This window comes from Sorex fumeus, unplaced genomic scaffold, assembly GCF_029834395.1.
Source record: "Sorex fumeus unplaced genomic scaffold, SorFum_2.1 ptg000098l, whole genome shotgun sequence".
NCBI lineage: Eukaryota > Metazoa > Chordata > Mammalia > Eulipotyphla > Soricidae > Sorex > Sorex fumeus.
The window spans coordinates 84,846,821-84,858,209 of NW_026606155.1; the positions used below are offsets into that span (position 1 = coordinate 84,846,821).

At 56.1% G+C, this 11,389-nt stretch overlaps 1 protein-coding gene across 1 annotated transcript; it reads left to right on the forward strand.

Annotated features, from left to right (window-relative positions):
• Positions 1-2,805: 2,805 nt before the first annotated feature.
• Positions 2,806-4,861, forward strand: CHST14 (carbohydrate sulfotransferase 14). Its single transcript, XM_056134092.1, has 2 exons — positions 2,806-4,567; positions 4,603-4,861. Exon 1 carries the CDS (start codon positions 2,949-2,951, stop codon positions 4,077-4,079), a length of 1,131 nt encoding a protein of 376 aa, XP_055990067.1. The 5' UTR covers positions 2,806-2,948; the 3' UTR covers positions 4,080-4,567; positions 4,603-4,861.
• The last annotated feature ends 6,528 nt before the right edge of the window (positions 4,862-11,389 follow it).

The window sequence follows — 11,389 nt, forward strand, 5'->3', positions numbered from 1 at the left end:
CCCAAAGGGAGGAAGGACCTCGGATCCTCCTGGGGTGAGGGCGTCCGTTTGGGGAAGGCATTCTCCTCCCGGGAGAGCAGGGCCGTGAGAGGTCAGCAGAGTGGCAGCAGGTACTCTGGATCTTGCTCATTCCCAGGGCTCCAGGCTCTGGTGGCACCTCCCCTAGCAGGAGAGATCGAGGCCCCTTCTCCCAGGAGACAGGGTCTGCTGCCCAGAACTTAAAATGCTTTTGAAATCTCGTAGATGTGGAAATATTTTTTCGAACCTGAAAATGCAGCTGGTAGAATTTCAATGGAAGCATAATTCATGTAAAATATATTTTAGTTGATATTTTGTAAAATGCACTTTTTGTGTGTGTCGACCCTGGTTTCTCAGATCTGTATTTCAGTGTTTACAAGGGAGGGAGGACCTTTCCTCGCCTCTCTTTTGACAGAGATTAGAAGTACTTCTTTAAGAAAAAAATAAATTTGAGAAATTGTATTGATTTAGAAAAGGAAAAGTTCCTGCGTGTCCTGTCATCTTTGTGTGTGTGTGTGTGTGTGTGTGTGTGTGTGTGTGTGTGGTGTGTATGCAGAGGGATCACCCACTTTCTTATAGAGGATCACTCCTAAGCCTGGCGGGGCAGCGGTTGTAGAAGCCAATAAGCAACGGTCTGGGAAGCAGAGAGGGAGGGGTGACGTGACAAGGAGTGGGTCCTCAGAGCTCACTTCTTGGCCTCATGGGGCCAAGAGCTACCTTGTGGGTTGCCGTCCCTCAGCCAGCCTTACGTGACCTAGGTGCTTGTTCCCAAAGTTGGTATATTACAAAGATTTAACCTCATCCCATTTGTTCATGCCTTTGGGGTAGTGGCCACAGAAACTGCCCAGGGCTTCAGTCTTTAGCCCCAGCATGGAGCCATAGTTTGTGACTGTCCAGGCCTCTGGTCTAGCCTGACCCCAAGCCCTGAGTGTTGCCTGCACTCATGCGGGGCAGCTTGGAGGCCGCATGGCTTAGCCAGCATGCTCCTACAGTTCCTGAAGAAAGGTCCCCAGAGCCACTGTGTTCCTTTGGGTTTTGTCAGGCACAGACCCCCTCCTCCTGCTGGGTTCCCTATATCACAGCTTCCTGCATTCTAACCATGGAGCCTCAGGAGAGGTGGGTGGTGTTCTAGTATCAGAGATGCCACACTGCGGTCAAGACAGGTTCCTTACCCAGGGGCTCCCCCAGAGAAAGCCACTGTCCCTGAATTGCTTCCACGGCTGGGACCTCTCCCACACAGCCACGCAGACCACCTGTGGTCAAAGGATCAAAAACCTTTTCAAAGGTATTATTCCATCAAGTGCAAATCACTGTACTGTTCTAAAAGATTTGGGTTTTTTTTTTTTCCAGTAGAAAGTAGTAACACTAGGAATCTCTGCTTTCAGTGTTCCTGAAAGACTGAACTTAATCCAAACTTGAATGTGGGCTGCTTGCCGAGGAGCAAAAGGTCATCAGACTTCCACCTGTCTTTCCTCGTGGGGTACACGCCTGTCCCTAGGGTTGGGGGCGTCAGTAAATGTGGCTTCTCCTTCCCAAGACCCCTCCTGCTTTGGAAGTCATCCTCCCCTGCAGCCTCATTCTCCACTTCATTCCTGCTCCATCGCCCTCTCAGCACCAGGGGTCCTGATGGCAGCTGCTTCCCTGTTCCTCCCACTGAACCTTCCAAAGTTAATGTCTGAGGGATCCAAAAGAGGAATTGAGTTTTTAGAATTAGACGAACCCCAGACCCTGTTCCTTGAGCTGAATAGTGGGACTGCTGGTGGCCCTGTCCCTCCAGGGGCTGTGGAGTGAAGAGAGATGGTGGGAATACAGAGAAGGCTTCTGTGTTCATAAGAATGGGCCCAGGACACATCTTCCCTCTGCTGCAGAGCACCCCTGATGCCCTCTCATAGGCAAACCCCATTGGATGGGGAAAGGATGGCAGCTGTCCTCCAGGTGCACCCAGCTGTGCTCTAGCCCACCTGACCGGCCATTGCCACTCAGCTGGGGCCTTGACCACAGACAGATGCAGCTCTCTGCTCTCAGCATTGCGCCCTTCAAATTATGAGCTGTCACCGCCCGTGGACCAGAGGCGCCCACTTGGCATTAGCCCCTCAGCAGGTAGTATGCTGGTTACTCCATCTCATCAAGAAAGGGGGAGGGAAAGCAGAAAGGCCAGAGCCCATCGCCGGTCATTTCTGCGCGAGCCAGTGCCAGGAGACTTAAGCCTGAGGGTCACTGTGGACACTTCTCTGCCCTTGGTCACTGCCCACAGCCACCAGGAGTAGCACACACTGACGGTGTGTGTGAATGGGGGGAGGGGGGTCTTAGCTTCCAGCCTCGAGGAGTTCGGCCTGGAAGAGGGCGCATCAGGGGCGTCCTGCTCCTAGCCAACCGTTGGAAGACCGGCTCGTGATGGCGGCTGCAAGGTGCAGGGTGCGGGTCCTCCCCGTCCAGCAGCTCCGGAACGACACATTCTGCACCGCCAGGGCCGCGGACCCGGCGCTTCGCTTCGCAGGCCCCGCGCCCACACACACCCGGGCAGCTTTTGTCCTCGAAGCCCAGCCTGGGCGCCCTGTCCCGGGTGTGGGGTGTTAGGGCTCTGGGGGCCAGCGCGAGGTCCGTCCGGGGCCCGCTCCCGCCGGGGGCCGCCGCCCCTCTCCCCGCCCCCGACCTGAGCCCGCCCCGCGCCTGTGTCACGGCGGGCCCGGGGGCGGGGAGCTGCCGGGCGGGACATCCGGCCCGGGTCCCTCGCCGCGCCCTCGCCCGCCGCCCGCCGTCCGCTCGGCCGCCGCCGCCGCCCGGGAGCCGGCCAGCCCCGCCGCGGACGCTCCGCCGCCCCGGCCCGGCCCGGCCGCCGCGGGCCCCCGGGAGCTGCAGCTCGCGCCCGGGCCGCGCCCGCCCCGGCCTCGGATCGCCGGGCCCGCGCAGGCCCCCGTCCCAGGAGCATCATGTTCCCCCGCCCGCTGACCCCGCTGGCGGCCCCCGGCGCCGCCGAGCCGCGGGCCCGGGCGCTCCGGAGGGCTCCCCCGGGCAGGGCGCGCGCCGGGCTGGGCGGGCCGCCCCTGCTGCTGCCGTCCATGCTGATGTTCGCGGTGATCGTGGCCTCCAGCGGGCTGCTGCTCATGATCGAGCGCGGCATCCTGGCCGATATGAAGCCCCTCCCTCTGCACCCCGCCAGCCGCGAGGGCGCCGGGTGGCACGGGGCCGACCCGCGGTCCGGGAGGCAGTCCCCGGAGGCCGCCGACTCGGACCTGCAGGTGAGGCAGGACGTACGGAACCGCACCTTGCGGGCCGTGTGCGCGCAGCCAGGCATGCCCCGGGACCCCTGGGACCTGCCGGTGGGGCAGCGGCGGACCCTGCTGCGCCACATCCTCGTGAGCGATCGCTACCGCTTCCTCTACTGCTACGTCCCCAAGGTGGCCTGCTCCAACTGGAAGCGGGTGCTCAAGGTGCTGGCCGGCGTCCTGGACAGCGTGGACGTCCGTCTCAAGATGGACCACCGCAACGACCTGGTGTTCCTGGCCGACCTGCGGCCGGAGGAGATCCGCTACCGCCTGCAGCACTACTTCAAGTTCCTGTTCGTGCGGGACCCCTTGGAACGCCTGCTCTCGGCCTACCGCAACAAGTTCGGAGAGATCCGCGAGTACCAACAGCGCTATGGGGCCGAGATCGTGAGACGGTACCGGGCCGGAGCCGGCCCCAGCCCGGCGGGAGACGATGTCACCTTCCCCGAGTTCCTGAGGTACCTGGTGGATGAGGACCCGGAACGCATGAACGAGCACTGGATGCCCGTGTACCACCTCTGCCAGCCCTGTGCTGTACACTACGACTTTGTGGGCTCCTATGAGAGGCTGGAGGCCGATGCCAACCAGGTGTTGGAGTGGGTGCGGGCACCAGCCCATGTACGATTCCCAGCGCGCCAGGCCTGGTACCGGCCGGCCAGCCCCGAGAGCCTGCATTACCACCTGTGCAATACCCCGCGGGCCCTGCTACAGGAGGTGCTGCCCAAGTACATCCTGGACTTCTCCCTCTTTGCCTACCCTCTGCCCAATGTCACCAGGGAGGCCTGTCGCCAGTGACCATGGGCACAGACTGGTTGACAGTGTCAACTTCTTGTGCCATTTCGGGGGCTTCTCCAGATGCCTGCCCAGCAGGAACTACCCTTGTAAGTTCCTGTGGGTGTATCCACAGTAGCTCAGAAAATAAGAGCTCGGATAGATCTCCCACTGGGGAGGCTCCCCCCAGGGTGATGGAATGCTGGCTCTGGCTGGGCTACAGGCAGGTCTACCAGCGAAGCAACACACAGCTGTTCCAAAGACTGACCCCAGCCCTCTGCAGCTGGGATTGTGGCATCCACTTGGTCCACCTCCCTCTAACCTGTGTCCAAACCCAGAGGTGGCACCAAGCATAGCATGAGCAGAAGCAGATAGGGAGGGCTGGGTGACTGTGATGTTCCCAAAGCTCCTACTCATTTATCCCCCATGTTCCTGGGGGCTGCAGTCTGAGGTCTCACCTTAGACTTGACCTAGTGCCTTTTCTGTTCCGACTCAGACTTTCTGACATGTCTGTACCAGGTCATGTCACCTTCCCCGAGATCCTGAGAGAACTTGTTCTCACCTTGTTCCCAAAGAGAGAAAAGCCGAGCTGGGCCCATGCTGGATTGCTCTAGGACCTGGTTCTTCCAAAGACCCCATGCTCAGTGTCCTCAGGCACTGGGAACCTACTTCCATCTCCCCAGGTTGTGATTGGTGGCAGTGTCTGGCTGCCACTGCTCTGACACATTTATTTAAACTTTGTACTTTTTAACAGAACCCTGGTGAAGGCTTTGCTTTCCTAATGGCTGGATTTTTCAATAAAGTTGTTTTGTATACCAATTCAGTATCTCTTTGCATCTCTCTCCCAGCCCCTGTGTGTCCAGCAAGTGTTCCCAGGTCAGGAGAGGGTAGAAATAGTAAGACACAGCATAACTGGCTTCGATCACTGGGCCGGTGCATAACTGCGGGGAGTTGGGGACTTTCCAGAGGTCATAACTAGATCACAGATTCACTGTCTAAGATCACCAATCACCCATCCTAGCTGAGTTAGGAATTGCCCTAGGTCCAGGGCATACTTCGTGGGTTGTTCTCTGAAGAAGACGTTCTCTGATAGACATGGTCTCTTTCTTCCACTCATACAGGAATCCTTTCTGGTTTAAAAAGTGCTTCAGGGGCTGGAGTGATGGCACAGCGGGTAGGGCATTTGCCTTGCGTGCAGCTGACCTGGGCTCGATTCCCAGCATCCCTGAGCACCACCAGGAGTAATTCCTGAGTGCATGAACCAGGAGTAACCTCTGTGCCTCGCCGGGTGTGACCCAAAAAGAAAAAAAAAGTGCTTCAGTGGAAAGTGGGTGCTGCAAACAAGGGGTGGGCGAAGTTACTCCTGGCATTCAGAACCACTAGGACGACAAGGAGGTTAGCAAGGGACATTTCTTGCTCAAGTTCCAAGGGGCAGCTCCCCAGGAAGTTGTGGGTGGGGTGGGAGGAAGTGTGGGCAGGCCTCAGTGTGCCCTGTAACCCCCTCTCTCCCAGGGGCTGGAGAATGGAACTAGACCTGCTGTGCCCAGGAAAGAGGTGCAGGGCCATCCCTGTCCATCCCATTTCCTAACTTCCCGCACCTGGAACTGCTGGACTTTGAGACTGTTGGGGAAAGGGGTATCCAAGGGATGGGGGGAACAGGTAGCAAGGGATCCCTGCCAATGCCCCTTGCTAGGAGGAGACATTTGAGAAGGTGCTTCTGTGGGCCTGTGGGCATTCATGGTCTCCAGGAGGCTGACCCCATGTCCTGTCTGAGTCATAGCCACTTTCTGCTTTGCCGGAAATACCAAGATGGTTATCTGCACCCCTGCACTGAGACTGAATTGGACGAGGTGGCCTGTCTGTCTTGGTCACTGGGCGATCCCAGGGATGGGTCCACAGGAGACGCTGAGATGGCCAGTGGGGCAGAGAGTACTGAGCTGGGCATCACCCAGATCAATGAAGTCTCAGCACTCCTCGCCAGCTGCCTGCCGCTTACCTGGGGCTCTGTTGTCAAGCAGATACTGCCCATAGGATCCTGTAGGTATTCAGGGAATAGTGTGGAAAGGGACCCATTCAGCACCGGGCTCAGTGAACATTCTCTAAGGTGCTTATCAGATTGTTCAGCAGGCTGTGGGACAGTAAAGAAGCCAGAACGCCGTGTCCACCTGTGCCGGAGACCTGAGCTGCCTCTGACTGGAGTCCCTTGTTTTTTGTTTGTTTGTTTGTTTGTTTGCTTTTTGGGTCACACCCGGTGTTGCACATGGGTCCGTCCTGGCTCTGCACTCAGAAATCACTCTCGGCGATGCTCAGGGGACCATATGGGCTGCTGGGAATTGAACCTGGGTTGGTCACATGCAAGGCAAATGCTCTACCTGCTGTACTATCTATCACTCCAGCCCTGGCTGGAGTCCCTTGGACCTGTAGGTTTACTTCCTTGGCCAGCTGCTCAGGGTGGCCCAACTCAGAGTCCCTCAGGAGCTCGCTGCCCACACCCAGGCACCCAGGTCCTGGGTTTCTGTCACCCTGCCTGGAAGTGCTTCTTGCAATGCAGAGGCCCTCCGGCTGACGCTCCCACAGCCCCTGCTCAGTCGGAGCTTTTTTTTTTTTTCCCTTTAGGTCACACCCAGCGATGCACAGAGGTTACTCCTGGCAGTGCTCAGGGGACCATATGGGATGCTGGGAATTGAACCTGGATCAGCTGCATGCAAGGCAAGCACCCTACCCGTTGTACTATCGCTCCAGCCCCTTGTCGGTGCTTTCTATCCTTTTCACAGACCGGAAACTGGCGCCAAGCGTATGTGGCTCACACAGCTCTGTTGCCTCCCAAGTGACTGGGTGGGAGGAGAGCTGAGGAGAGAGATTGTGGAAGGGTGAGGGTGTAGAGAACAGGGATCCCTGGAAGGTGAAGGTGAATGGTGCTCTAGCATCAAGATGCATTGGTTCAAAAAAAAAAAAAGATGCATTCGTTCACATGGCCCTCAGCACTTCGTTCCTTCCTTAGCCTTTGCTCATCCTGCTCTACCTTTTTCTTTCTTAGTATTTGCAATGTTTAATATTTGCAAATCCCATCAGTTTTTACCAGTCTCAGCCCTGAGTGGGAGTCCTGATGTGATTGGCTTATGGGCAGAAAGGGTGCCAGAACCCAGGGGCTTCTTGGTGGCCAGAACTGGACTCATGAACGTGGGCAGGAGAGTGGGAGGGAAGAAGAGGGATTGTTGAGAACAACTGACACTGCCTGGCAGTGTGCATCGCCCCCCCCCCCCCCACCACCACCACCACCACCATCACCACCATCAGCCCCTGAGGGACTCGATTTGTTTTGCTTTCAGAAGAATGGACTTGCTCAAAGCTGCCTCTGACATGGTAGAGATCATGCGGGTCCAGCGGTTGCAGCGGGACCTGTCTTACATTGGCAGCCCCTTGGGGTGCATGGCAAGTGGGGGGTCATAAGGAACAGGTCAGGGCCTGCTCAGGGTGGGCTCCTAGTCTGTGCTGTCTGGTTAACTGTCGTCCCCAACACAGGGCCCAGCACCACTCCACAGCCTGACGTCTGTGGGGACACTGGTCCCTTCAGAACTCCCATTCTCCTGGTGCCCAGTTCCTCAGGACACCCTGTTCTGGGTGCAGGGGGACAGGCTGGTTTAACTGCTCCCGTGACTGAGGTGAGAACAAAGGAAGGGAGAAGCCCCCCTCCCCCCACCAGGCCCTGACTGCTCCCAGCCACCAGTTCCTATCCATTTTCCCTCCAGCCTGGAGCCACTGGCTAGAAACCTGTCACTTTAAATACTGAGGTTGCTCTTCCTCCCCTCCCTTCACCCACTCTGTTTCCTCAGTTCAGGAAAGCTCCTTCCCCCCCCCCCCCCCACACACACACACACTGATCCAGGCAGGCAGGAGTCTCTCGAAGGGCAGCTCTCTCTTCAGGCAAGCATGAATACTCGCCTATCCCAGAACAAAGCCCCAGACACCCCAGGATGGGTCCTGTCCTTTCTTTGGTCATACCCCATGGTGCTCAGGAGCTGCTTGTGGTTCTGTACTGGGGATGCAGGTCGGGTCACTCCCAGCAGTTCTTGAGGGATATCTGGTGGTAAGGAACGAAGCCAGGCTTCTTCCCTTGGAGCTCTCTCTGGCTCCACTCCATCCAGTGCTTGCTTGCTTTTTTTTTCTTCCTTCCTTCCTTCCTTCCTTCCTTCCTTCCTTCCTTCCTTCCTTCCTTTCCTTCCTCCCTCTTTTCCTCCCTGTCTCCCTCCCACCCTGCCTCCTGACTCCTCTCTCTCTCTCTCTCTCTCTCTCTCTCTCTCTCTCTCTCTCTTTCAGCATACCCCATGATGCTCAGAACTTGCTTCTGGTTCTGCACTCAAGAATTACTCCTGATGTGCAAGGCAAGCGCCCTACCCACTCTATCTCTCTCCAATACTGCATTTTCTTACTACTGACCCAGTCACTGATTGGCTTTCAGCAGGAGAAAAATATTCTTCCACAGGAAGGCAGTCCAAGTGGCCGAAGCTCCTCTGGAATCAGATCACCTGTCTCAGCTGCTCTGCTAAGCTCCTTAGAGGCATCACCCTCTGGATTCTTACAATCCAGCAGGAAAGGAAAATGTTCCCATTGTCTAGATGTGGTAATAAACCTGAAGGACTTATCCAGGGAGAGGAGGGCGGGGATGAACTAGATCCCACCCAGCCTTGCTTCTCTGTGTGCACACGAGTTACCAGTCCACGGCGTTTGCTGGCTCTGTTCATTTTCTCTGATGTTTGCTCCAGTTCTGCTTCTCAACACTCCACATGTGATTCTCTTCACAGTTCCCTTCAGCTATTATACAATTCTCCAGACCCATCCACCCTGAGATTCCACTCTCTAACAGCACTGGACCCAGAGCACAAATAAATTAGACTTTCAGCTCAGGTTGGTCCTCTGACAGCAGATGCCAAGACAGAATTAGACATATGGGAGATTTCTAGCAGATGGGGCCCCTGAGCACCGCCGGATGTGGCCTGAAACCCCTCCAAAATAAAAATAAAGAAGAGGCACTGCCGGGAAAGCATCCTGACAATTACACGTGGGGCATGGGGATGGCCCGTTTTCCCAACACCCAGCTGAAGTCCTGCTCTAGGCCTGCTGGGGAGGAGGGGATTTCAAGATCCCTAGACATCGAGCCACTCTTGCTAAGCCAACCGCTGTTTTCTTCGATTCTTCTTATTCATTCCCTGTCCCGTAGTTGTTGCTGCTGTTGCTATTGTTGCGATGACACCCTCGCCCTGCTGTGGTGTCTGCACACTTGACTGCGAAGCTCTCCAGCCGTTCCTGCACCTCTGTGATGAGATGCATGGGCTGGGCTTGTGCTGCTCTCACATGGGCTCCCCACAGGCTGCACTTGCTGACTGTCGTGCTTGTGCATCTGTTTAGCTGAGTGCCCACGAGGTGGGGGGTGACACACCACTCTTTTTTTCTTTTTGGGTCACACCTGGCGATGCACAGGGGTTACTCCTGGCTCTGCACTCAGGAATTACTACTGGTGGCGCTCCGGGGACCATATGGGATGCTGGGAATCGAGCCCGGGTCGGCCACATGCAAGGCAAACGCCCTACCCGCTGTGCTATCGCTCCAGCCCTGTCACACCACTCTTTGTGGTGCTCACACATATCTTGCTGCAGCACAACTAGGAATGGCTTGTTGCACCCGGATTGTAGCTGGCAGTGCTGCCAGGATTGTGCTCGGTACATGGGGACACCTGGAATTTGAACGCATGACCAAACACTTACAAGGCAGGTCCTCTCAGCCCTTGCAGTCTTTGGCTGTTTTCTGGTTGTTGAAAGGCCTCTTCTATCAACAGAACCTCTGAAGACCAAGATGACCAATGCCAATTAGTCAGAGTGGCCAGGTGGGTTTGAGGTGGCAGAACGGACTCACTTCCCCCTTCAAGAAAACCCACTGTGAGAAACATAACTGACCTCAGTTACGAGGTGCTCCTCACCCCTCACCCCTTTTATTGGGGCACCATCCAGAGGTTGTAGGGGCTCTCCTGGTCCTGTGTTGGGTTCTGCCAGTGCTTAGAAGACTGTGTATTCCCAGAGATGCAACCATGGACTCTGATTCACACCCCCATCACCTTATTTATTAATTTGTGTGTAACCCAGAAATATTCAGGGGCTCACTCCCAGCTATGCTTAGGGATCATGTGGCTCCAGGGATCAAATCTGGATCTTCCACAGGTAAAACATGTTCTTCAGCCCTTGAAGCTCTTTCCCTGGCCTTCTCTGTAATTTATTTACCTCAGTATTTTTCAGCCTCTTCCCCACCACACCCCTTTTTTTGAATAACGCCATTGACCTTTTTATTTTTTTTACCATGACCCCCTTTCAGAATTGTGGCCTCTCTCTCCTACTGGTTGGTCTCATGTACTTTAGCCCCCCGCACCACCATTTACACCATTTTCCTCTGAGGCCTCTTTGGAACATCCTGTGATATTCCTGCTACAGGGCACCTGGCTGAGAAACACAGATTTACATAACTCACCGCAGGTTTGGATTATATTTGCTGGTGTGTGTGTTGGTCATTGTCATTGGTGGTTGGTGAATGCCCTCACTCCTTGGCTCACAGCTGAGAGCAACACTCGGAGGCTGGGGCTGGAGGCTGGTGCCCCTCCATCTCCCAGGGGATTGGGCTGGGCTCATCTAGCTGACTTTCAGTTCCAGGGCAGCCTGTGAGGGAAGCAAAGCGCCCTTCATGGGTTTTCCAGGCAGCCACATGCTGTTCCTTAGGGGGCCCCTACTGCCACGGAGGCTCCACTGTGGGAAGGGGCACAGAGGCAGAGATGGCCACATTGTGGCTCGGTGGTAGAGTACATGCTTTTCAGGGGGTAGCGGGGTGAAAACTGGCTTTGATCACCAGCACTGCAAAAAAACAAAAGAAAGAAAAGATCTGAGTGTCAGTTCGAACGGGGCCATTGTGAAGGAAGCCAAGCCCGAGGTCAGGATGGGTTTCCTACCCCTTCACCCTCCAGCAGGAAAGCAGAGCCAGCCTCAGCCTGGGATGGGGGGTGACAGGGGCCTTCATTCATGAAGGGCTTCAGTAGCTCAAAGAGGGAATCCCAGGGTACTGCTCTTGCCACTGGCCCTGAATCCTAGGTCAGCTGCTGTCACCTCCTGGACTGTTTGCAGATGGAGGGAACCAGTTATTCGACCTCACGACCTCATGGCAACCCCAGGGGGCAGGAGGTCATTAGGATCTATGAATATTTTCTCTGTTCCCAGCCTTGGATCTCCACCAAGGCCCCAGGGCAGCAAAGGGACAAGAGTGCAAGCTCTGTGGTCAGGGGCCATCAGAGCAGAGGA

Coding starts and splice junctions, on each gene's coding strand:
- CHST14 (XM_056134092.1), top strand. CDS start 2,949: ATGTTCCCCCGCCCGCTGACCCCGCTGGCGGCCCCCGGCGCCGCCGAG.